Genomic DNA, 26641 nt, shown 5'->3' with positions numbered 1-26641 from the left:
GGTAGCTGAGGTGTGTCAGACATCTCTTTTGCAAATAACTCACTTACTTTCCTGTGGGCTATATGTGTAAGTATGGAAATACTTAGAAATAAATAAATTTCTTTAGTGGAAAAACCTTCTTTGGTGGTTTTTTTTTTGTTTGTTTGTTTCTTGGTAAGGAGCAGACACTCCTTATGCCTGACTTGAGTGTTCCAGGTGAGTTCTTGTGTGTGCACTGGCTCAGAAAAGTGAGTACCTTCAACCATCCCTATTGGGAAGGTGGAGGGGTTCCTTTTTTAACTCAGTGGTATCTGAAGCCCTTTGATTTAGGAGAGGAACTTAAATTTTCTTTGAGGAAAAAAAAACCAAAACAACCACCCACCTTATTTTGCTGCTATTGGACACTATAAGAGGAACTTAAGAATTTCCAGACTGGGCCAGTTGTGAGTGACCTGGCTCTGGGTGCTCTGCTGGGAAGGGAAGTGAGAAGCAGAGCCAGGGATGCCCAGTGCCAGTTTGGTGTGAGGTGACTGCAGGCTGGAGTTGTCCTGCTGTGGCTCACACAGCAGCTGACCAGCTGTGGCTGCTGTAAAGCACCTGCTTACTTTGGGGACCAGACCTTGCCCAGCAAGATAAAAACCCTCTGGGGCCATGAGCTGGGTGGTGTCTGTACAGGGAAAAACAGGGGCAATGGAAAAGCAAAACTGGTCAACTGTGATGTTTGGGTGGGTCCTGAAGGGCTGGAGGTGCTCAGGCCTTCATCTCCTGATGCTACAAGAAGTGCAGTTAGAAACTAAGGTAAGTGCCTGACAGAACCCTAGTTTGTAATGACTGCTGTGGTATTTCATCTTTTTACACCTAATACATTGATTTTTGGTGCCTGTCTTGAGATGGAGGAGGAAGCTATTAATTGTAGAATACAGAAAGAGTGAATGTTTGCTTTTAGTTGCATGTTTCAAAGTAAAGTATTGACTCTGTTCTCTAGTTGGGAAAAACCAAATCCTTGAAGATCCCGATTTAAATTGTGCTGTGAGAGGGGTTTTCTCCCTGGAATGAAACAAAGCAATTTTAGGAACTGACTATCGCAATTGGAGCCTTCTGTGCTCATTTGCCGTATTGGGAACTAAAATTGCTTTAACTAGATATGTAGAATAAAGCAAACACTGCCAAACCCTACCAGTAACCATCCGGAGGGCAGCATCAGAGTGGGATCTGGTGTGCGGATGCAGCGCTTGAAGGGTTTGGAGTGATGGTCCTTGGCTGCTGCTCTTCAGCAGGAATCCAGGAAGTACTGTGGTAGTGTCCAGTGTGGGGAAATTCAGCATCTGAAAGAAATTCAACTACTTGGTGCCCTTCCCTTGGACTGAGCCATCGGTGTTATTTGGGTAAGTTTCTGTTTATCTCTAAGGCGAGTGAGTCTCAAAAACACAGTAGTGTTTTTCTACGTGTAGTTAAAATAAAAAAGTGCTAGCTACTCTTAAGACGACTTCTGAATTGCAAGTCTTGGGGTTATTCTGGGTGCACAGACCCCTGAGAAGCCTCGGGGAAATGGATTACAGGGATGTGCTGCGTTTGTTTTTCAGACAGGTGAATGCCCCCAGCAGCTGCTCATCCGTCTGTCATTGGGCGCCAGTACATCACAAAACGTTCTGCGAGCTGACCCTGCTGTTCACACCCGTTGGGGATTTTTTTTTTTCTCCCTAACTAGAAATGCAGGTCAAGCCGTGGATCCCGAACGAGGCTGGGAAGTGCGCTAAGGGCTGGGATCTGTCCTGGAGCGCAGCTGCCGCCGCCTGGGGCCGGAGGTGCCGGTAGGGCCGGGTTGCCCGCTGTTCCCGGTGAGTGCGGGTGACGGCTGTCCCGCGGTGTCCCCGCTGCCCCGCCCCGGCCCGCCCTTGCCGCGTCGGCGCCACGTGGCAGCGCAGGCGCGGCGGCGCTTCCGCGGGGGTTGGTGGCGGAGCGGGAGCGGCCGGGCCGGGCCGAGCCGCCATGAACTTCTTGCGGGGCGTCATGGGCGGCCCCAGCGCCGGCCCGCAGCCCTCGGGCGCCGACACGGTGAGCGGGCTCGCTGGGGGGCCGGCCAGCCCCGCGGGGCCGCGCCCGCCCTGCCTGTGCCGGCCCCGCTGCCAGGCCCGGGGTGTGCCCGGGGCCGCGGGGTGGGAAGGGGGCACCTCTCCCGTGCGGTGCCGGAGCCCGGGCCGGGTGTCGGGAGCCTGTCCCGCGGTCCTGCCCAGCCACCCTAGCCCGGGTGTTACGTACCTTTCCAGATCCAGAAGCTCTGTGACCGGGTGGCTTCGTCCACGTTGCTGGATGACCGGAGGGACGCCGTTCGTGCTCTCAAGTCGTTATCCAAGGTAACTGCCAACTTCCCGAGGAGCCGCGTGGATCTGAACTACCTTTGTCATGTACTACTAAAAAAGCCTTGTTTGGTGTTCGTGCTTCGACCGCTGACAAATCTGGTTTTCTCCGAACAGAAATACCGGTTGGAAGTCGGCATACAGGCCATGGAACACCTCATTCATGTTCTCCAGACAGACCGGTGAGTGCTGCAGCCTCCTCTGGCCAGTGACGTGACCCCCTTCTGCTGAAACAGCTCTGGACTGACAAGGCGCGGAGGGGAGTTGTGTTTCTAATAATTCCTGTGACAGTGGCTTCTTGTGATGATTGTGTTTATCGGAGCGTATTCGGAGGGGATAAGGACAGAATTCCAGGTCTTGGATGAGGGACAGAAACACCAGCTCAAGAGTGAAGGTGGTACCGAAGTGTCTTCATGCTTCTCAGTGTTTAGTTTTCACTACTGTGGGAAGGCGAGACCAAAATGACAATGTTAATTAAATACAGGTTTTGAAATAACCCAGATCAGCCTGTTATTGGGCAAAAGGTGCAGTAGGCACAATTAAGAGGAAGTGAATGAAGTCAGCAGGGGTGAGTTAGTGCTGCTGTGCTAGAAAATGAATTGGTAGAATAATTCTGTCCTGGGTGGTAATGCAGGCACTGACACTGAGGGGTTCAGGTTAACAGGAGAGCAGGATGCCAGGGCTGCTGCTGTGGCAGATGACGTGAGTCCGAATGCTCTGTGTGGCCCAGAATGTAGTACTTGTGCAGTCCAGTGTTTGAAATAGGTTATCTATCTCTGCAGCTGATTGCACTGCTGTACTTGATAGCACGCATAGGTTGTAACATGGAACCTGTTTGCAGTGCTTGGACTGGGACAGTCTTTCCATCTGGGTTTGAACCATTAAACTGATAAAGTGATATGAAACAGTGTTAAGGTCTTATACGGAATACCTGGCTGTGCATACGTGGGAAGGACAAGTGTGTCTCTTGATGCCAAGACAAAGGACAGGTAGGGAAGCAGCAGTTGTGTGTCTGGAAGGAGGCCTCTTGCTCTAGTTATGGATGTAGGACATGAAACCCTTCAGTGCTCAACCCGAGGCTGCTGGTTGAGGCCTTCCTTGCCCAGCCAGTTATGCCAGCTGGGAAGAAGGTGTGGGGCTGCTGTCTAGGTGAGTCCATGTTATTCCTATTCCACTGCCTGGCTAGTTAAAGTTGAATGTCTGACCTGGTGCAAACAGTGAAAGGGAAGGTTAGAGGAGTAACTGTCACTGGTATGATAGGGAAGCCCTTCAAAAAAACTAGGTTGAGGAGCCTTGCTTTCATCCACCTCTCTGCTCCTGAGGGCAGATCTGAACTTGGAGAAGAGAGGTGGGGCTTTACCCATCTCCTAGCTGAGATGCCAAGCCAAACCCTTCAGGGCAGGGACTTGAGGCTTTTCTATGCTTTTTGGCCTCTAGCTGATCCTTGGGAATTGGAGCATCCTGGGCCCCTGCAAATGTTTTCTGTGACTCAGACTGCAGCTCAAAAAACCATTAAATACATGTTTGTTTTGGGTTTTCAACTGCAGAAACGCTGTCTGCCACAAGATGTTGGTAAATTGATTTGCTGTTGGCAGCACGTCAGCCAGCCCAGCATTGTGTGCCCTGGCTTACTTGACAGAGCATTGCAGGCCCTGTGTCTGACCAGTGCAGGTGCTAAAGGGGCTGGGATCCTTTGTTTGCTGTCAGTGATGGTAGAGGTGAGGGCTTTGGGATTATTTCAACACCGATCCAAGCCAGCTCATCTGAATAACTGGTTAAGTGACCCCCAGTCTCACCTGTCCCCCATGCCCAGTGTGACAGGCATATTGAACTGAGGCAGGCTGGCTGACAGAGGGCGGTGCTGTGGTTACTGTTTTGGTGTGTGACCTTTGCACCTCTCTAGTGTCCACCTGAGGCACCCTAAAGCTTTATGCAGCAGTAGAAAATGCTCTTTTCTGTCTGTTGCTCACTAGCTTTGCAGTGCAGCTGCTTAGGATGAGAAGAGAGAAGTCAATGACTGACTCGAGGTGTCTTCTCACATGTCACTGTTTTCATGTGAGTCACTCCTGTGCTGGCTGTGTACATTGTCCTCTTTCAGCTACAGAAATAAGGCCTACTTTTAACTGTGTGTACATTAAATTTGCTTATTCTTTTGTAGCTGCTGTGATTTTCTTAACAGTGGAAAGGAAAAGCAAGGCCACAGCTTGGTGGGTGTTTTTAGGTTTCCAGGAAACTTCTGTGTGTTACTACATGTGGAATTGTTTCAATTCTATGAAAAGGAAAGCTTAGACTTTGTAGTAGTGTACTGAAGAACTAACATGACAAAGGGAAAACATGAGCAGGCTGGAGATGTGATCATACCTGCTAGATGAGACCATTTCCATGGACTAAAAGGTGTGGTGGTTTTTCAGGCCTCTGCTCTGAGCTACCTAGCAGCCTCCTAAAATGTAAATGTGTCTTTGGTTGGAGCCTTACTTGGTATGCCTTGAAGATCAGTGCAGGCAAGCACTTGAAATCAGCAGGAGAACTCTTCTTTTGACAGTGTGCTTTTCAGATACTTGGCAAAGTCATGCAAGTACTGTGAGGTGCCTTTGTGCAACCAGAGGTGCATTCCTCTGCGATCTTAGATTTTTTTTTATTTTTTTGACCAACTGTGCTTTGATTGTTTTCTGGTTTAAGAGTAACAAAGCAAGCAGCAGAAAAATGGCTACACTCTTCTCCCGGACTCTTGGCTGTGTCTCGGTTGTAGTGCAGGCTTTACAGATGGTTCAGTCTCGGTAATGCAGAAGAAACAGGTCTGTCCTGAGGCAGGTCTGGGTGTGAGCAGGTGAACTAATGCTTTGGGGTTAGCAAGGCTGCCCTGCATTCATGAGGATGCTCGGAGTTCAAAACCCCATAATAACTGGGTGTAGCTGGAGTTGGTGACACAGAGGATGGCCTGTCCGGGAGCATTCACAGCTGGTGCTGCATTCCTCCAAGCTTTGGCAGGGTTCTCGCTGACATCCTGGGATGGTGCTGAAGCTTGTCTGCAGCTTCCTTGGGTGACTTTCTGGGAAATGGTCTGAAGCCTTCCCAGAGCTTTCTCCTGGTACACTTGAGGACCGGGTTGGAGAAAGTGACTCAGGAAATAAGACATAGCTACAGTGAAGCCTCCTGTGGTCATCTTGTGTCCCCAGACTTGCTGAGGCTCACCTGGGGGTATGGAACCAAGAACAGGAGTTTGGGTCACTCAGGGGCTGCACAGCTCACGGTTATGTGGTACTGCAGCAAATCTGTGCTTCTCACTTGACCTAAAGCTGCCAAGGGAACTGCCTGGGCAGAAAGGCGATCTCTTGCAAGAGTAGTTGGAAATAAGTCATTAAAGAAAAGTGGTTCTTTCATTTGCAGTTCAGATTCTGAAATAATTGGCTATGCCTTGGACACTCTCTACAATGTAATATCGAATGACCTAGAAGAGGAGGAGCAAGGTAAGCACTTGGTAGTAATAGTTGTATTAACTGTGGGGCTCCTTTCCTTGGGGCTTTGTTCAAATCATCAACTCTAATACTGTGATTTACTAATGCTGAGACTTGCTTTGTTACTGTGTAGCTGTTAGGGCAATGCTAAAAATTTTGTATGCAGCTTGCATTAAAATAACATTGATCTCTTGCTTATTAATTTTAAAAACTATGTTCTGTGAACAGCAGTCAGGTTGGAATGGGATAATTGTTTTTTTTCTAGTTTTGTAAGTTAAAAATCAAGTAATGGTTTGTTATTGTTAAAGGATAATTCTAGCTGTTACTGTCAAATGGGACACTACAGTCTAAGATCTCAGGTACCTGTGATAATGATACCATCTAAGTATGAAGATGCTTTTCAGCCCTGCTGTGGCACTTTACAGAGTGATTGTGCCAGTCCTTCCCAAGATGACCAAGCAGACACTGTACAGCTGGGCTATGAAAATCCATTCTGCTTTCTTGCTATGCCATCAAAGCTGGTCTCAGAGGCCTGTGAATGTTAGTCTCAACCACTAGCAGATTGCTGCATGGCTTACTTGCCTTTCTTTTCCTTGTTCATCTAGTGCCCTGATCTTAATGAAAGATGTTTTGAACAAGGGCAGAGTCTTACACTGCTGGTAAATCCATGTTAGTGGTAGTGGCCTTGATTATGGACTGGACTAAAGTGTTATTGGCAGTCTCTTAAAATGAGCAAAGAATTGTCAAACTAGAGTTATGTGTGAGAGATCACTGCTCTTGAAAGAGTAAGGGGTGGTTTGGTTCAGCCCCTTCCATAAGAACTTTCCAAAGGAGCCAGGGCTGCTGTAGGAAGCTGGGATGGCTGTTTGGGAAACCTGAGCTTATGCTGTCATGGGTTGTGTGGTGTGGAAAGCTGTTCAACTTGTAAACCTGTCTCCTCTTTCTTTTTATTTTATCTGCACTGACAGATGACTCTGAAGGTAAAAGAACCTTTACTTGTATGAATATGGCACTTTACTTTAGCCATAGTTGCTACTCACACCAGTAACACTTGCTGGCACTTAAAAGGGACACTGTAAAAACCTGAACCGGAGCTCAGGGGAAGCACTTTGCCTTCTGCTCTACACTTACTCCTTGGAACTCGTGTTCCCAATTGGATTGCTCCTGTGACTTGGCATGTTGAATGCCAGCAGACCTCTAGAGATTGCATGATAAGCTCTTGATAAGGATGTCATAAAAGTGTGCAGCTGCAGAGCTGGTAGGATTTTCATGGGCCGAGGTCTGTGAACAGTTTGTTTGCAAGCAGCCCTGAAGTTGGACACAAATGCATGAGCTGCACGTGAGCATCCTTCACAGTGTCTTTTTTAAGCAGTGCATGTTCAAAATAGTGCTCACTTCTACTCCAAGTCACCACTAATTCTTGTCATGTTCTCCTTTTTTAAACTGATTTAATCAAAATGCACTTCATCTGTTTATTTTAAGATTAAATTCTAGTTTGCTGTGCTGCTTGTTAGTGAATTGCTAAGAGCTGCTCTTACTAGATGGAAGTTGGTCTTTTATTTGAGAACCCTGTGAGTGTCTAGATTCAAAGAGCAGTTATGGGTAGAAGGCTGGTTGCAAGATGTGTGGTGTATCCATGTAAGTGGAAGATGCAGTTTCCCTTTGCCTGTTTTGTCCAGCTCCCTCTTTTCTCTGAATGTAGCAGAAGAAATACTGACAGGAATAAGCAAGAGCTGAGAGAGAAAAAAGGTGACTTGACCCTTTTGTAGAAGAATCCTGACCTAGAGTAAATAACCTACAGCAAAGCTGAAAGAGGCTGTGCAAGCTGTGGGTACTGCTCAGGTTTTGCCTTAGCACCTGGAACTTGTGCAAGGACAACAGTTGGTATCAAGAGTTCAAACTCTTGCTATTTGCAGCTGGGCTTGGGAAAAGGACAAGATGTTCAGTCTCAGCTCAAGGAAAAGTCAAAATGAGACATTTAGACTTAATTTTAAAAGTAAAATGTTTAGGGTTTGGGGCTTTCTCTCTTTGGCTTGCAGCAAACTACAGTGTGCAATCCATGTCTGGTTGATTCCCAACTGAGTTGCCTCTTACTCTGCAGCAGCAAGTGCAGAAGCTGAACCTGTGTGGAGTTTTTATTTTCATTTATGTAAACCAGGAGTGTGCCAGACTTGCTAAGACCCTCAGCTTCAGAGAGCTCACTCTGGGACTTATTGTGCTAGGTGCTCCATGCCTAGGCTGCAGTTATTTTTGCACACAGTCTGTCCTCTCTTCTATCCCTTTTTGGTAATATTTCATCATTTTTGCAGCAAGAAACTTACAGGAGATTGTTGCTGCTTCTCTGTCCCTCTTGTAAGCTCTGTACTGATAAGCCTGCTGAAGGGGGAAATGCAGCTGTATGACATGGGAAATTAATATCTGGGAAGCCAAACAAAAGACTTGTGCTGCCCTGGAAATCCTTAACAAGTAGATGTTACTGGGACCTTGCCGTGAATCACTGTGGCCAACAGTTGGAATTAGGTTCATTGAATTGAATTCATGTTGTTGACACCAGATTTGTTTTGCCATACCCCCCAGCAAGTGCAGAGCTTGGAGATGGTGTGTGGCCTTTGACCCTTTTTATAGCTGCTCACTTGTTAATGGTTCATGTCTTCTTGATAAGGCTGTAAATCCTGCACTTCAAGTAGGAGGAAAAATCCAAAGACTCTTAGATTTAGTCAGAAATTCATTAGCTTTACTGTTTGTGTTCTGTTTATTTCTACTATTAAAAAATCTGTTTCCCTTGGGATTAGAGTTGCTCTTCCTCAGTTTTTCAGCTGACATTCCCTAACTGTGCCAAGCAGTAGTGCCTACATGCCATTGCTTTGTGGGGCAGTTATGTAAATTGTCACTCAGCCTAGAAAAACAGCAGTGGTGCAGAGAGGCTGTCTGCATGTTTTTGTCACTTTGTGGGATACTTCTGCATTTGTTTTTTGTTCGTGCAGCAGTGGTGTGACTTGTGCTTTGCTTTTACACATGAGTGAACTGTCCTTGGGGGGACCTGCTCTCCTGGATCAGTTGAGCTGCATGGGGATGGACTGCTCTGAGACTTTTAAGTTACACTTAGAATAATGTAGGGGGTTTGTTTTGGGAAAAGCTTGTTTTGGTGTTTGTCCTGAAAATAATTCCATTAACATTATTATAGCAGTGACTCAATCTTTTGGTCACCCCTGGCCTTATTTTAGTGAGAATAAAAATTGCAGCTGCTCAAGTTACTCCAATTGTGTTGTAATATGTTGTTTTTTACTATTGCAGAAGAAAACTCAGCAAAACAAGTTGATGATTTGGGAAGTCAGTTCACAGAGATTTTCATTAAACAGCAAGAAAATGTCACTCTACTGCTGACTCTTGTAGAGGTGAGCACTTGGGCTGCAGAGAGCCGTGGTTTTGTCCTAGTGAAGCCTGTGTGAGGTGTGCTGGCATCGAGTGACTGTGGGGTTGGAGGGGAGTCAGGACTGACCTGGATGAACACCATCAGTGCAGCTTTTAAAGCAGGGTAACATGCAGTACAATCACAGCATCTTTGAGGTTGGAGAGACCTCTGAGGTCGTGGAGTCAACTGTTAACCCAGCACCACCATGTTCAGTGCTAAACCATGTCCCTGAGTGCCACATCCACGTGTTTCTGAACACTTCCAGGGGTGGTGACTCCACCACAGCCCTGGGCAGCGTGTTCAGTGCCTCAACACCTTCTCAGGGGTGAAATTTTCCCTAATACCTAATAATCTAAACCTCCCGGGGTGCACCTTGAGGCCCTTTCCTCTCATCCTGTTACTTGGGAAAGGGTTTTAGATACTGGATTAGAAACAATGAAAATTATTGCTCCCCAAACAGCAGCAGCTGTGCCTTGTACAAGGATAATTTTTGAGATGATCATTAAATGATCATGAGACAGTAATGTCTGAGATGGAGTTCAAGTGGAAAGGGTGACTGCTTTCCCACAGCATGGTATGTTTAACCCATTTTCCAATGGTTTTATCCTCCAGGACTGCCTCTTCACTTGCAGCTGTTAAAAATTTTGTTCCTAAACTAAAAGTATTATACTTGAAGAGAGCAACACAAATACCTTTCTTTTTTCTTGCTAGTCCGACTTCAGTACGATAGTGTGCTTTTCCCATGTGGAACCCATGTTAGGCTTTCAGCAGTATTAAGAATCTGTCAGTGTACCTGAGTTAAATACTGAGGGATGGATTCCTTGACTTACTCCTCTCCATTTCTGCAGGAATTTGATTTCCATGTTCGTTGGCCTGGAGTGAAGCTACTTACATCCCTTTTAAAGCAGCAAGGCCCCCAAGTGCAGCAGATCATTCTTGTCAGCCCCATGGGTGAGTGGTTGAATTCACTGCTGCTAACCTTGGAGCTGGAAGCTCAGCAGTCATGGCAGAGGGCTGGAGGAATCTTGAGCAAAGGGTCTTGAAGACCCCTGGCACAAACAAGCTGCATCTTTTAATGCTACTCTTTAAACAAGTGTGTTTCTTGCAGGTGTCTCCAGACTGATGGATTTACTGGCAGACTCTAGGGAGGTTATACGGAATGATGTAAGTACAGAAGGAACTTCCCCCTTTGTTCTGAGGGGCCACTCTCATCCTCTGTGTTGTACAGTGAGGCATGAGGGAACCACTGCCTGGTGTCTCTGGTGGGGCTTCAGATGTGCTGACTTGCAGGGCGTGAAGTCCAGGCCTGTAACCCTGGCTGAGGATTATGCTGTTCATTCAGCATCCCTTTAAGGGCTGTGACTTGAGAAAAGCAATGGAGTTCTGGAAAAACTAAGCTGAATTTCGCCTCTCCCTCTCCTGTCAAGGGAGTCTTGTTGTTACAGCAACTGACCAAAAGTAATGCAGCCATACAGAAAATTGTTGCCTTTGAAAATGCCTTCGAGAGACTTCTGGATATCATAACAGAGGAAGGAAACAGTGATGGAGGTAAAGTCTAAAAGTCTTGTGCTTCTACACCAGCTATTAGGGAGTGTTTATATTAGGTTTACCCCTGCCTACCCCTACGTGGGTAAATGGACCTGGGTCAGTGGGTAGAGGGATCAAAACTTACACTGGTTGTAACAAAGCAAGCAAAACCTGATGGACCAAGTGGCAGGGCTTCTGTGTCTCCTGAAAACTACAGTTAAAACATCAGTTAACCTCCCTGAGCACGTGTGAATGAGTTAATGTGTTCTTGCTTGGCTCAGGCCTGGGGACGTATGGACTTGGAATGGCAGTGTCACATGTGTGTGCTGCATTTGCCACTTACAGAGTTCAGCATCTGCATTCCTCCTGTGAGATCCTTGGATGCTTGGAGTGGCTGGAAGTAACAGCTTGCTGAGTTCCTTCAGCTGCTCGAATAACTTCAGTTTTCTGGTCAGCTCCTTGCCAAGTGATTTACCTGTTGGGATAAAGGATTTAAAAATGAGCAAAAGTAGTGCAGCACTTAGGGGCTCTTTTTTTACTAGCAACACCCGATGAGTTTACAATCAGTTGTCGCTTACTACACAGTCTGTTTCAGTAACATGACAGGCTGCTGTTCATGACCTTTTTGTGGGCTTCAGGAGCAGCTAATGCTCCTCTTCCAGCTCAGTTATTCCAGGTATGTTGGCATGGAAATATTAAGCAAACCTTTGATTTAAAGGTACTATTTTTAGGCAGTTAATAATTTTAGGAGACTTGGTATGTAAATTCCTAAGTGCTAAGGCTTCTCTGCTTCTCCCCTGCTACATCTGTTCCTCTGATAGGAGGAACCTCTATCTGAGGATAACACAAACTAGAAAGTAGCTTTGAAATGAGCTGAAGATGTAACCAGTGGTTGAAGAGAATGAATGTGTAACCCAGGAAGAAACTGCTGCCTTGGAACCACAATGCAGTTCAGGAGGAACTTCATTTGAGTGCACATGATAGAGACAGTGTAGTCTGACTCTAAAGTAGGTGAACATCAGGGCACAGTGATGGTGAGGTTTTGTTTAAGGTTTTTCCCATTCCTACCCATTTGACCGTGAGCTGTATGTGCTTTGGAAATTTGCCTTGGACTTGTGAAAGAAAAAACAACTATGATTTCCTTGGAAATATGCTGGATCAACACCAATGTGTTTAATTTAGAGTGTCCTTGGGTTATTTTCTTAATTTTTTTGTGAGGTGCCCAGTTCTTGATCCAAGTGTAATGTGTTAAGAGTGAAGAGCTCAGAAGTGTGCTCTGTTCCACCTAACACATCCTACCTGCAAGGGGAAACTAGTTTGTTTCCATCTCTTCACTTTGATTTTTATTTCTTGCTCTCATCAGGAATAGTAGTGGAAGACTGTCTCCTCCTCTTACAAAACTTGCTGAAGAATAATAATTCCAATCAGAACTTCTTCAAAGAAGGCTCCTACATTCAGCGGATGAAGCCTTGGTTTGAGGTGGGAGATGACAACTGTGGGTGGTCTGCACAGAAAGTAACTAATCTTCACCTAATGCTGCAGGTAAACCTCTTGCTCTAACTCCTAAGCACCAGTGCCAGCCCTTTGTCAGCTCCCTTGTGGTGAGGTGTCACGTCACAACTGTGAAACCCACGTGTTCCCTTCAGCTCAGAATTAGCTGCCAGTGCTCGTGAGCTGTGCTGCTTTCAGCACCAACACTGCTGAAGGTGGCCTGGAATGGCTGCTGTATCACACAGCTTCATGTCACCTGAGCTGTAGCAGTGAGTGAAGGTCAAAACATAATCAGGGATGTTCTGTGTAAAGAATCCCCTGTATGAAACTCCAAATGGAGCAGCCACAGGTAGCAGTGAGATGAACAGCTTGTTTTTCTCCAGTCCTCCATTGTGAGGAGCAATTCTATTTCATGATTAAACCTCAAATGAGCTTGGTTTTGCATTTTAGGATGTCCTGTGCTCTCTTCACATGGGAATGTTTCCCTTTTTTCCAGCTCGTGCGGGTGCTGGTGTCTCCCACAAACCCTCCTGGTGCCACGAGCAGCTGTCAGAAGGCCATGTTCCACTGCGGGTTGTTACAGCAGCTCTGCACGATCCTCATGGCAACTGGGGTTCCTGCTGACATCCTGACAGAGGTAAGAGGGGCAAATGGATGTCAGGATGGGGGCAACCAAAGGGCTGATAACAGCAGTCTACAGGGAGACCCAGTTGCCGCAGAGACAAATAGAATATTTGCTAAGCAAGTATTTCAGATGCCAGAGGTGTCAGCTTCCTGTGTGGGCAGCATAAATGGGAAAGTCACTTACATTGTGTTCTGCAGCCAGAAAGGATTTGGATTTGCTTACTTTTTCTGCTGGATTTCAGCATATCCCAGAGCAGCTGAATCGATCTGTGTTTTCCTGGTTTGGGGGTGGGTTTTTTATTGATTCTCTTTTATGAGAGTCTACAAGTGTTCTTATTTGGCAGGCTTCCAATGATGAGGAATTTTACATTCTAGAAAGAAAGCCCTGTCATGAGTAGGTTGAGTGTGGGCTGGTTACTCTGTTGCAGTTCTTTGTTCCTTAAAAGGTTCTTTGAAGTGTCCAGTTGAACTGGCTAACATAGCAAAACTGATCTGGCAGAGAAAATTAAGTTTGGAGGTGACTGGGTGTGGTAGAGCCACCTGAGCTCTTTGTCCCATAACCTTAGCTCAGTGTTTCACAGCTGGTAAATGCTTTGATTTCATGTGCAGTGGTTTTACTGCACTGATCTGTGCTGAGGCCTTCACATACTGAGATGTCAGGGTCAGGCTGAATAACTTGAAGTGATCTAGGTGGTAGATGATGGCTCACATTTCAGTATCTTTAACTTTTCTCTCTGCCCTTTCCCTAGACCATTAATACTGTATCAGAGGTCATCCGAGGATGCCAAACCAATCAAGACTACTTTGCCTCTGTAAATGCACCTTCTAATCCACCAAGGTAGGGGAGGGAAAGTGTTTAACCCTGGTAGTGTGTATTGGTACAGGTCATGACAGTCTAATCCAAAGGATTGTTTAAATTCAGAGTTGGAATTATGATCTGGAGCAACACCTTGAAGTTCATGTGGGGGGTATTGGGTACAGCATGAAGGTGTCAGGTTTGTTTGTACAGAGATGAGGCCTAGAATTTATATTTGGTGGCACCTGAAAACTGAATGAGCAATAGCAGAGAATTTCCTAAATTAGGATCAGCTGCCCCTGTCAGCCAAAGGACAGTCTACAACAAGAGCATTTGGAGGCAAAGAAGATAGATAATCCATCTGTGTCTTAAGTAACTGAAAAACTTCTGAGTAACACCTGGTATTTTAATGCTGTTGTTTAAAATGGCTATAGATGCAGTGGTAGGCCAAGATATCTTTCCTTACCTGTAGAACACCCTTCAAATTGTAGCTGAGGTGGTCTGCATTCACACCTTTGTTCTGGTGGCTTTGCCTTCCTTCCCCACAGGCCTGCCATCGTAGTCCTGCTGATGTCCATGGTGAACGAGAGGCAGCCCTTTGTGCTACGCTGTGCTGTTCTCTACTGCTTCCAGTGCTTCCTCTACAAAAACCAAAAAGGCCAAGGAGAGATCGTGTCCACGCTGCTGCCATCCACCATTGACGGTAGGGCAGGCGCTGTGAGCTGGCACGGTGCTAAGGCACCAGCTGTGTCCTGGCTGCAGGCAGTACCTGCTGTGCAGGTCTGACCCCAGCAAGGCAACTTGGCACCGTGCTCAGGAGTGCTGTAAAACCTCACTAGTTCTTGGGGTTTTTTCCTCCTGGGTTTAAAGTCTATGCTGTCCTAAATACTTGGCTGTTTCTGGGGCTCGTTTTAATCTCTTGGCCTCTGTGCTAGCTACAGGTAACTCTGTCTCGGCGGGTCAGCTGCTGTGTGGGGGCCTCTTCTCCACGGATTCCCTGTCCAACTGGTGTGCTGCCGTGGCCCTGGCCCATGCCCTGCAGGAGAATGCCACTCTGAAAGAGCAGCTGCTGAGGGTCCAGCTGGCAACCAGCATTGGCAACCCGCCCGTGTCCCTGCTGCAGCAGTGCACCAACATCCTCTCCCAGGTACGGCTCTGCCTGCACCCTCGGGATACAGCTCCGGGTGGCCCAGGGGATGCTGCTCCTGGACAGGGGCATTGCAGGGACACAGGGTGCCTAATGAGGAGGGTCCTCTTTTGCAGGTGGTTTTTAAGCACTGCTTAAAGCACTCTGTGCTTCACAGGGAGGAGAACAGCAGCAAATCTTGCTTTTCCATCACATGGCTTTTTGATGCTGCCTGCTCTCAGATGCCCTGAAGCATCCAACCACAAAACTTGGCTTAAGAGACAAGGCCAACTGACAGGATCCCCAGTCACGATGCTTTTGTGTTCAAGAAGTGCCCATTTGGTTTTTAACCTGGGCTTGCTAACTAGCAACATCATGAAAACAGCAGGCTCTCATGTATTGATTGTTGCCTTTGTTATGAAAGGCTAAAAGCTTTTTTGAACTTGTTCAACATGTTAATACCCAGCCTGGCAGATGCCTGGTGAGGGAAGTTTCCTTCCTAGCCCATACCTCCTTGTGACATTCCCCTTTGTTAGAACTGCCTGGGGAAGAAAGCACAGGGAATAGTAAGGAGCTACTCTGGTGGTAATTGGACTTGTCCTGCAAGTGAGAATACTGGCTGGAATTTTGAATTCCTTCGTGTGACTTCTTTCAGCTGCTTTAGCTCAGAAGAGCCAGTACTCATTTTTATCTTCCTGGCATTTTTATGTATGGTAAATTTGAGTCAGTAAAACTTTGGCTCTTTGGTCCTAAGTAATAGAAGGAACTGGGGGGATATTTCTGAACTGTGTTCCACTTGAAGGTTCTCCAGTAATGTGTGTGTAACTTGCAGGGTGATAAGATCGACAGACGGGTATGTATTTTTTGGCACAGCTTGGGCATTTTCTTGCCAAAAGCAGACCTTTCCCTCTTGTCTGGGGTTTGCTGGGGAGGTTTTCTTTAACTGCTTTTTTTGTGTTTCCACTTACAGCTTTGTGTTGCAGTGGGTTTGGGTTTTCCCTGGCATAACAAACCCCTTGTGTCTCCAGGGGATTCTCTGGGGGTGCTCCACAGAACTAGGGGATACAGGTCTTGGGCAGCACGGGTGCTTTTTTTGCAGTGGGGTGGACTCATGGACCATCTGTTCGTGTAACAGATGTGCTTTCTTGTAAGGAAAACTAAAACTGTTGGGAGTGCTGTTTTCTGACTGGCCTGTAGCAAACAGCTGGGACCATCTGAAGTGGGAACATGCTGCTGGTGTCCTGACTGCTGAACGAAAAACTGTTTAACCTGCCTTCCAGACACTTGGTGTGTTCTACTTACCAGCAGATACTTTAACCTTGGCTCTACTGGTCCTGAATAGCTGGGTTCTCATTGAGAACTTGAAGAGTTGTTTGACTTCCAGGCTGTTAATTGAAGCACAAAAAAATGATTGCTGCTGTAGAATATTTTCATTTACCCTGTTGATCACAGCTGTCCTGAGGGGTGGGGCTGTGTTGTTACTGGGCCTGAACTGTAGAGCAGCAACCATGGAGACCTGTCTTCTCTGAGTGGCTGTTACCATGGTGTAATAACAAGAAAATAACTAACTGTTGTTTTATAGAGAGGTTGTGTTGTACTGTGTGAAAATCCTTAGGCAGAACACATCAATTTGACCTCAGAATAGGAAGCAGTGCATGAGAATGAATGTGGTTTGCAGCTGCTTCCAGCATAAACTGTGTGCTCTAAGTGCTGGGTTCCACTTAGTAATTCCATGTAAACAAAAGTCATTCCATGTTTCTGAGTGAAGGGTGTGTGCCAGTGTTTGCAGGAAGCTTGAGGTGTGCCCACGTGCTGTAGGGCCAACACCCCCAGTTCCAGGGGTTATTCCCAGTATGGACTGGGCCAATCAGAGCCAGTATTGCAAACGGAAATGAGGGAGCACTTTTGCTTCTATCTGACTATTGACTGTTGGAAGAGATGGATGCCTGTTTTAGCATCCCCAAAACCCTGCAGGAGAGATGGAATTAGACAGTCAGTTCAGAGACAAACCCAAATTTTCTCAAGTTGACAAAAATAAAATACTGCCATTAGCATTCCTGTGTGAATTGAAAGCCACTCCAGTATTGTCTTTCTTTGACCTAGAAAATACTCTGACCAGCTGGCAGATTTTGGTCAGCAGGGCAAGTCTTGGTGATGCATCTCTTCCAGGGAATCCTTACCTGACTAAACGTACACCTTGTTCCTTCTTTAGGGGGGTTGTGTGTATGTTCCTTTGTGCCACCCTTGTATTAATTACAAATGCAGAACTAATGTGTTATGACTTTATATTGGTGCTAACTTGCCTTGAGTTAAGATTCACATCTGTGTTGCTTGCTGGTGTGCTCTGAAGACAGTTCAGTATGAACAGTTTAATTTTTGTTTGATCTAAGCACTAAAGCTGTTTCCAGAATAGCTAAAGAGTGGGTTGTTTTTAAAGACATGACTTACTTTTGAAATGATGAGGTGGGAGTAGGTGAGTTCTGATCCAGTACAGCTTGGGTTTTGTGTTTTAGTATCCACTGCGTGAAGGTGACGTTGGGGGGTTTTATTCTTTGCAGGGCAGCAAAGTACAGACCAGGGTTGGACTACTGATGTTGCTTTGCACTTGGCTGAGCAACTGCTCCATTGCTGTCACCCACTTCCTTCACAATCCAGCCAATGTACCTTTTGTATCCTTGACCTGCTTGTGGGTAGAACCCCTCGCCTAGACATTACCTGGATTATTCCTGTTCCCATCAAAGGTTTGTGTAGATGAGGTTACAGGGATTCTGCGTGACACGAAAGAAAATGCACTGGGCCAAAAGACAAAATCAGCCTTTTGTTGCCAGTGCTCTGAGTACACTGCCCTGTCTGCAGGATGCACATACCAAAGGACAGTGGAAAAGCACCTCAACTGGCCAGCCAAGGGGGGTGTTACTGCAACAAGCCCCTTGATGATTTTAGTGTGAATTAAACTCGCACTCAGGGGGCAGGAAGAGTGCTTCATACTTCTGCTTAAGAAGAAATGATGTGCTCGCTTTTCAGGAAAAAATACTGAGGTCTGTAAGGCTAAACTGTCACCTTATCTACACTGCAAGTCTTTAGTTTTGAAACAACTAAATGTCTTGGGTTGAACACTGAGAATTTCAGGAAAGCCACTGATTAACCCAGTCCTTCAAAATAGGAGTTAACTTTGCAAGGGTTTTAACAGCTCTTTTGTCTGATTCTTAATCGAGCTCGGCCTTAGATGTGAAAAAAAATGGGAATGTATACAGGGAGAAACACATTGCATGTGCTGGGATGCTGAAATATCTCCAATATCCTTAACAAGAGCTTTAGCTCACAGGGCAGATAGCTGAGAACCTGGGAGAAGAGGAGCAGCTCGTCCAAGGCCTGTGTGCACTTTTGCTTGGCATTTCCATCTACTACAATGACAATTCCCTTGAGAATTATAGGAAGTAAGTATGATGTAGGAATAAAAGAACTGTAGGAGAAGGTTCTGTGAATGGCAGGCGGTGGTTTAAGAAGCCTTTAACTGGGGCAGGGCAGTGGGGTTGAGACAGATAAGAGTTGCAACTGTAAAACCTGTCATGAGGGAAGGAGTTCACTTCTTCTCAGTTCTTGCACTGGGATTGATTTGTCTCTTGCTTTTAGAGAGAAGCTGAAGCAGCTGATTGAGAAGAGGATTGGCAGGGAGAACTTCATTGAGAAGCTTGGCTTCATTAGCAAACATGAACTTTACTCCAGAGCTGCTCAGAAGCCCCAGCCTAGTTTCTCTAGCCCAGACCACATGATGTTTGACCATGAATTTACCAAGCTGGTAAAGGAATTGGAAGGTGAGATGTTGCACTTATTTCTCTAGTTTGTGATGAGCTGGTGGCCTCCAAGTGTGCTGAATGTAATTTTCTTCAAGTAATGTGATGACACGAAAAGGCTACAGGAATAGCTGGAAGTCATCATATCCCTGAGCTTGCAGTTCAAGTGTTTAGTAAAAATACTTGAACTGGATTACTCTGTGTTCTTAGGTGAAACTATTCCTAACAGATTCTGTGAGTTACCACAGTGGCCAGGAGGTGTTTACCTGTGCTCACATGGAAACTCAAGTATTGAGCACATGTGATGATCATAAAGGTTTGATTTGTTGAAGTACACAAGCCAAATATTGGCTGTCTCCAACTGTTTCATTAAGAAAACTTAATGCTGAATTTCCTGGCTTGCTAGGACATGATGGACACTTGCTTTAGTCTTTTTTCTGTCCCTCACAGAATAGACAGGTTGTCATTGTTCCTAACATGTAACTGGTGTCCTGTTTATTAACATAATATTTGAGACTAGAGAAGGAAAAAGCCTTAAAGCAGCAACTGTAAATATGGGTTTGCCCAAGCAGTTTGATCTGCATTTTGCCACTGTAGTTCAAAGTCTTGCACTTATTTGTACAACCACTTGGGCTGCAGTTCTAGTGCAGACACAGTGCAAGTAAAACACAGCTTTTCTGATAGGATGGACTCAAAGCACCCATTTACTTGTGTGAAACCAAGTAAAGCAGTAAGTGTGTAAACCCTGCAATAAAGAAGTCACCGCTTGCTATTGAACCTTTGCTTTTTTAATGTGCAGGTTTTGTTTATCAAGCCATGAACTCAAACTGTGACTTTTGGAACTCTTTTGAAGACAAAAAGAAGTAAACTGGGCTCTAATTGACAAAGACTGTTTTTTGACAGGTGTTATAAGTAAAGCGATTTACAAGTCCAGCGAGGAGGATAAAAAGGAGGAGGAGGTCAAGAAGACACTGGAACAGCATGACAACATCGTGACTCACTACAAAAAAGTCATTAGGGAGCAGGTAAGAGGGCGTAACCCTGTACATGTGCCTTGACAAGCTTTTTGTCTTTCAGAGGCATTGCAGTGCAGTTTGATACCCCATTCCAAAACAAGTAACAAGGAATCTTGCAACGCACAGACACTTCTAAAAACACTTCTGCCTAGATTTAACTGAAATGTCAGTGTTCAAGATACTGGAGAAGTTAGTTTTCCTTTTTCTTAAGGTGCATCTGCTCTTGTGTTGGAGCGTTTCTTCTCACATGAGTCACTGGAGAACCTGCAGCCCCTCAGAGATGTAGTTCTTAGTTCTATGCTCTCACCTTTGGGAAGGTGACAGATGAAATGGAGCTGAATGGAGAAATGGTTTGTTGGTGTAGTTTGAGTATTGTCCCCACTGTGGGTGGACTCTCAAACCCTTTTTTCCAGGGGTAGTTCAATTGCAAGGTTGCTGCAGCAAGTAGAGGAACAAAGGTAATGAACTTAAACTGAAAAGCAGGTGTTGAGTTTAGGGAACAGGGTCTAGGGCACATGAGAAACTCAGGGGCACTTCTGAGCCACCGGTGAGGCTCTAATGACCATGGGATGCCTGCAGTTACCGTAACTTCTTTAAAGATTCTTGAAGTGGACTAGAGCGCAGGTCCTGGTAAGGTTTTTCTGTCTTTATTCACCTTCCTTTGTTTTCAGAAGTGTTATTAGTTCTAAGTGTGCTTTTTTTTCCTTTCCCAGGACCAGGAGCTTGAAGAACTAAAGCAACGCATCAACACTTTAACATCTCAGAATGAACAGCTCCAGGCAACTGTCACACAGCAAGTGTCCCAGATCCAACAGCACAAGGACCAATATAATCTCCTCAAAGTACAGCTAGGTAGGCTTCATGAAGAATAATGTAAAATATTAGAGGGAATGATATAACATCACACATAAAATCTGCCTTGTGCCAGGATGTTGTGTGATTTCTGGCAAGCAGAGTTCTGACAGTTACATTCAGATTTCTGACTGCAGCAGAGTTCCAGCAGACAGGTTTGCTGGGGAACTGTGGCTACCAGGGAGCTGCTGGGAGAGGCTGCCTCTGCTCTGGGCCAAGTTAATCCAAACCAGTCACTGCCTGTTCAGTCAGAACAGTTATAGAAGGGCCACAGAGTGTGCTGAAGTTTGGATCTGGAATGAAAGCAGGGGTTAGGGAAGATGTCAGTAGGGCAGATGTGCAATGTGAGGCCTTTTGCTGTCACTAGAGAAATTGCTGAGTATTTAAATCAGGGCAATATGTTCCAGTTGATTCCAAGGTCAAGATGCCTGATAAGCTGGTTATGACATTATTTGAAAAAAGTCCTAATTATTTATGATTGGAAACAATTATCTTCCCTCTATAGAATTTGTTATGGCCTTACTTTGGATGGAGTGAATGGCTGAAGCAGCATTAATACCCGAAGGAATGGCAAATTAGAGCTCTTTATCATGTACTTTTATTATTCTTAAATCATTCTTACATATTGTGCTTTGCTTTTTGAGTTAGAATGGTTTGTATTGCCCTGTGGGGCACAAGGGGGACAGACAGTAAGCACTTCCAGTGGTGTGCTCGAAGCCAGCTTTAGAATGATGTTTGGTTGATCTTTGTAAACTCTTGTTCCTTAGGAAAGGACACCCAGCATCATAACTCCCACAGTGACACGTTCCAGATGAATGGCATTCAGACAGAAGAAGTGAGCAAGTTGAAAGAGGAGCTGGAAGAATGGAAAAACAAGCATGAACTGCTGCAAGGGCAGTTAAGGGAAAAGGATTCTGTGATAGAAAAACTGGTAAGTGCTGTCTCAGCAGAACTCAATCCAGCTGCCGGTTCCTGGTTTCAAGAGTAACTTGCCTGAAGCTGTGCATGTCCTCACTGTGGTGGCAGCCAAGCTATCCTGCCTGAGTGCATGCTGGAAACAGGGAACGTGGTAGGAGATGGCTCGAGCAGAGCCTGTGCTGCTTCACACTGTTGGCATGGGAAACTGGTGCAGCTTTACAATCAGTAGTTTTAGTGTGTTTTGGGTGGGGAAAAAATGGTGGGCATCTCCTAGGAGCTTAGTGGGGGTAATGCCCAAGAACCTGCTCCTGGTGGCCTGCCTGTCACACTGCAGTTGACAGATGCTGCTTTCAGTGTGCACTGGGGAGAGACACCTCTGCACCTCCCTTAGGGGAGACCATTCAGCTGCTCTCATGTCACCAGAGAGCTTTGATGTGCCTTCCTGAGTCTATTTGCAGCTTCTCTGCTGGGAATTTTGATCACACAAGAACACTGAGGTTTTTTTTTTCTTTTCTGACAACATAACTATATTTAGGGGTTTCATTCTAAGGCTGATTTTTTTTTTTTTGTGTTGCTCTTACAGAATTCTTCCCAGTTGGAAATGGGAACCACGGAGCAGTCTTCACAGACCAGCAAATCTGGTGGCTTTGAGCACAATAGTGAGCTCCAGAAGGTGAATTTGTGGCATTTCAGCAAAACTGGGCTGAACGGGGGTAGCTTGGGATGGGAAGGGAGCTTGCTCACCTTTAAGGGAGGAGCACTGATTCTTGAATGTGGTGCTGGTTTGAATCACTTATCTTTGTAATGGTGCTCCTAATCTTGGAGCATCAAGGTTATGCATCCAAAAAAAAAGTCAGTTTTTGTTAAGCAGGTTTGAGACAGAACAAGACACTTGATTTAACTTTCAGACTGGTAGAATGTGTTTATCCACTGCAAAGTACATGGTTTAAATGTTGCTAAGGAAGTGTCCAGGTATTGGCTGTACAGCACAGACTAAGTGTTTAAATAACTGCAGATCCATGAATTAAAGGTAGCTCTTGCTCAAGAAAATACCTGGCAGAGTTTGTCTGACCACAAAACTAATCATGCCTGGATTAGTAAGTCGTCATAGTGGGTTTGTGCACCGAGAGGGATAACAGACCGAAGATGCCCATGGGAGTGTAAGTGGTGTGAAACACTGTGATAAACATGACTGGGACTCAGACAGGTGCCTTGGTTGGGCATTCCAGAGAAAATGGTTTGTAAGAGCAGGGTAGAAAATAGTGCAAACTGTGTAGTTTGATCTCCTAGGGAAATGGCTGCTGTGCTCCCATTAAGAGGGAGGCAGCTTTGCTGATGTGAGGCAGTGAGTCTGGTAGCATTGAACTTGACAAAAATATCATGTAAATAACTCCCTTGCTTTGTCAAATTAACTTTAAGTTTTTGTCTGTTTCCCAAAGGAATTAGAAATGCTCAGGAGTCAGATACAACTACAGTCTGCAGAAATCTCCACACTTCAGAAGGAGAATCAAAAGCTACAAGTAATGGTACCAGTGCACAAGTTGCTTATGTTGTTACTGGGGACTAAATCTTCCAGCCTTGCCTTGCTGTTTACAGTGTCTGTAGCTGCTGTCCTCAACCAAGCTTGTTTTAAGAATACACATCAACAGGTGGTTCTAGCAGTGTCCCTCCCGTAAGGAGTTACTGAGACAAAGCCCTCCTGAGAACAGAGGGGACTGGTAGTCAAGCTAGTGCTCTATGAGGGCACTGCTCCTTGGTATTTTGAAACAAGCAAATACCAACTCTTGGGGGTTTAAGCTTACACTCTAATAAAAGAAAGTAGTTTTGTGAGACACAACTATGATATCATGTTCACAAAAGGGATTATTCTTTCAAGCAGTGGAGGATGCTGGCTAGAAAGTTGAGGTACAGTTGAATGGCAAGTGGGAAGTGCATCTGTCTGTGCAGGCCTCCAAATGCTGCAGAGCTTTTCCTGACTCAGTACTGGAGTGATAAACCAGTAAGGCCTCACAGAATAGCTAAATAAATGTGCCTGTCCTCAGCACTAGCAAACAGCTTTAGGAAGTGAACATTAAGCTACACAACCTGAACAACATGTTGTATGGAAGTGTTACAGACATCTCCACACCCACTAAACAGATGAAGCTGCAGGAACATGGGACACACAAACAGTTGACAAACAACTGTTGAATGGACAGCTGGTCAGAGAGGAAGGCTTTGAACACTGCTACCGTCACAAGTGTCAGCTGCTTTGCTGGGAGATGCCACTGCACGTGTGTTGGCCATGTGTGCTCATGAGGCAGAGGTGTGTCTGTGTCCCATGGTGCCCGCAGCTGTCAGGCCACCTCACTGCCATCCTACGTCCTGCCTCCCTTGCTTGGAGCATTGGCTCAAGTGTGGTACAGCTGGGAAGGCACCTGTCTGGAATTTGTGCTGGGTGGCCATTGTAGCTGACAGACAGTTGCCACATTATGGACATCATAACTGGGCAGGGCTGGCTGAGGCTTCACTAGTGCTATTTTTAGTAGCCACATACAGAGATTTGGGTATTAAATCTACTAAAAGCATCTTTGGCCCCTCCGAAGTGTCTGAGTGGGTTGGCTGTTATGGGGTCTGCCTAAAAGAAACCCTAACAGTCTGTTTCAACTCTGGCTTCTATGTAATAGAAGTTTGCACCTTGTGTGAACATGTGTGTACCTGTGCATGAGAGTTCACTGAGACCCCAAAATCACAGATGTGTTTGCTGATGCCTTGCAGCATGGGATGTATATAATGACCATACCTTGGCTATGCTGTAAAAAGATGCTTTAAAGAAATGACTGTGTACTGTCTTAGCTTGCTGCATTGGTATGTGAGGCACTGATAGTGAATTCCTTGTCCACAGAATGCAACTGCAGATCCTGTGTTAGGAGACAGTGGTGCAACAGCAGCAACCAGCTCTGAATTGGAGGCACGACTGGAGCAAGAAATAAAAGAACTGAAGGTTGGTAGTGGGCAAACCAAGCTGCTACATAATCAGCCTTTAGTTAGGAGGGTTTCTACAATAGCAAAGGCTTTAGGTGGAAGTGTTTGTTTCCTCAGCATCTTCAGTGTCTCAGGCCATGTAGTGGAAGCTGGATGTCTCCCATTTTTCCCTTGGGAAATGTAGGCCTTGTCTGCCTCAAAAGAGTGGGTAAGGACAAGTCTAGGAGTCAGCTGTACCCTGGCACGGACAGTGCAGTTGGACTGGGCAGAAGAGAGCCCCAGTTAGTACTTGTCCCGGTAATGCTTTGGGTCAGGATGTGTAGGTGTGTGTGGGAGCAAGGCCACAGGGCACGAGGTGGGCTGGAGCTGGTCAGGGTAGCGTATGGAATGTGTTTTTAGGGAGCAGCTGCTCTGTGTTTGTACTGTAAGCTGGTGTGGGATTTTTGCTGTTGCCAGAGTGAAGTGAAAGCCCTCTCTGAGGAGAAGGAGTCGCTGAAGCAGCAGCTGGACTCCTCCAGTAGTACGGTTGCGATATTGCAAGATGAGAAGAGCAAACTGCAGCGAGAAGTTGCAGAATCCAAGAAGGAACAGGATGATCTCCTGGTGCTTTTGGCTGACCAGGATCAGAAGATATCTGCACTCAAGATCAAACTAAAGGATCTTGGTGTACCGGTAAGCGAAGGAATGGAGCCATGAGTTCTTGGGTCTGAGGCAGGCACGTCTGGCCGGTCTGGGTATGGCAGAGCTTGATCCAGAGAGTCTGGTGAGGCCTCTTTCTATGAACAGAGGGATGCTAAATGCACCTCAGTTACTTTCTCAACTTCATTTGGCAGCCAGCAGTAAAAGATGGCCCCTGCCTCTTGTCCCCAGTACTCAGCCACTATGAGCAGAGAAGTGAAACTGTGCCATTATGACAGTTGCATGCATTAAGCTTTAATTGATCTGGATGATAATCTGAGGTCAGCTATAAGCTTAGCTGCATTCCCTAGGCATTTGTCTTGCCTTCCAGTGGCTGGATCAAGTAAGAGGTGTTACTGCTCACAGCAGATCTTCTATTCATTTCAGGTTGAAGATGAAGATGATATTGAATCTGGAGACCAAGGGGATGAAGATGAGGATGGGGATGAAGAGGAGCAAGACTAGAATGCTTTTGTATGTTACTATGGAAGTGAGATTGCATTGTTATTGGGGAAAAATCTATTACTGGTATACAAAGCAAAATATCTGCTTATGGGAAGCAGATGGGAAATGGCAACCCTGGACCTAGTTACAAGTTACTGGAGTGTTTGAAAACCCTTCGTACTAGGTAAAGCAAGCAAATCACAGTTTCAGTTCTACATGAATATCCCAAGTTGTACTTGTTTAGAAGTTGCTTTAGACACTGTTTAAAGCAGGGAGCTGACAATGCTGATGCCTCGGTTCATTGTCATTGACAGTCCTGTGCATTTGTCTATAATTAAATACAAAAGTATTTGGTTTAACACCTGTCACATGGAGTCATTGCCCCTGCCTTGAGTGTGGAGCTTCGGGGCAGTTTGTGGCTTCCTCTAAAGAGCAGTGGGAGGCAGAAGGGCTGGGATGGCCTCTGACAGCCTGGGGGGCTGGTCCTTGGGGTGCACTTGCCCACAGGTGTGTGCCTTGACACTTGACCTGGCTGCACTCAGACCCTCCTGGCGAACCACAGTGCTCTGCTAGTACCATGGAAGAGTTCCCATGAAAAGCTGTGCAAGAAAGGTAGCCTTTTGGAGAAGAATCTCTGTGAAAACCCAAGACCAGTACACTCTTGGAAAAGAACTAACATGCTACTGCATCAGCATAAACAGTTAAAATCTTGTTGACTACTTCATTGAGGAAATGAAAACTGCTCTGATTTATATAACTTATTGGGTCTTGATACATGAATAAAAGATAAAATTTTAAAAGAAAACTGAAAATGGTAAATGCATCAAATTCTTCTTTTGGTAATAAAAATAGGTATGCCTACTTAGCTCATTTATTCTCTTGTCTTAATAAAATATATTTTAATACACATAAGAGTCTAAAACTCATCCACTCTGCCCCAGGCAAGTAATGAAATACCAGATCCTGTGGCTCCCTGCACCTGAGACAGAGAGTACACCTGCTTCAGTTGATTTTTGGAACACTATGGATTTCAGTAACTGCTTAACTTCTTTGGACCTTTTTTAAAAGTAAAATAATTTCTTAATCAGGTGGCAACATGAAGAGCAGCAGGAAAGATAGACATAAATGGTACTAAGCTTTGCAGGGATATTGTTTTTATTCCAACTCAGAGCATGAGTGGGGGGCACTGCCCAGGGCTGCAGCTGCCA

At 45.7% G+C, this 26641-nt stretch overlaps 1 protein-coding gene across 4 annotated transcripts; it reads left to right on the top strand.

Annotated features, from left to right (window-relative positions):
* The first annotated feature begins 1911 nt into the window (after positions 1-1911).
* USO1 (USO1 vesicle transport factor) lies at positions 1912-26238 on the top strand. Of its 4 annotated transcripts, none has more exons than XM_050320558.1 (25): positions 1912-2034; positions 2247-2333; positions 2454-2518; positions 5724-5803; positions 9086-9186; positions 10052-10154; positions 10312-10367; positions 10631-10751; positions 12094-12272; positions 12718-12858; positions 13595-13683; positions 14190-14344; positions 14583-14788; positions 15600-15620; positions 17326-17436; positions 18086-18204; positions 18401-18582; positions 19465-19586; positions 20291-20429; positions 21197-21360; positions 21931-22020; positions 22787-22873; positions 24232-24330; positions 24768-24983; positions 25377-26238. In XM_050320558.1, the coding sequence occupies exons 1-25, from the start codon at positions 1969-1971 to the stop codon at positions 25452-25454; spliced, it is 2877 nt and encodes a 958-aa protein (XP_050176515.1). In that variant the 5' UTR covers positions 1912-1968; the 3' UTR covers positions 25455-26238. The 4 variants fall into 4 exon arrangements, with proteins under 4 accessions (XP_050176515.1, XP_050176514.1, XP_050176517.1 ...); XM_050320557.1 differs by having other exon boundaries at positions 14577-14788; XM_050320560.1 differs by lacking the exon at positions 15600-15620.
* The last annotated feature ends 403 nt before the right edge of the window (positions 26239-26641 follow it).

The sequence above is a fragment of the Myiozetetes cayanensis genome, unplaced genomic scaffold, assembly GCF_022539395.1.
Source record: "Myiozetetes cayanensis isolate MyiCay16 unplaced genomic scaffold, myiCay2020 scf24, whole genome shotgun sequence".
Lineage (NCBI taxonomy): Eukaryota > Metazoa > Chordata > Aves > Passeriformes > Tyrannidae > Myiozetetes > Myiozetetes cayanensis.
This window is presented reverse-complemented; position numbering and strand designations above follow the sequence as displayed.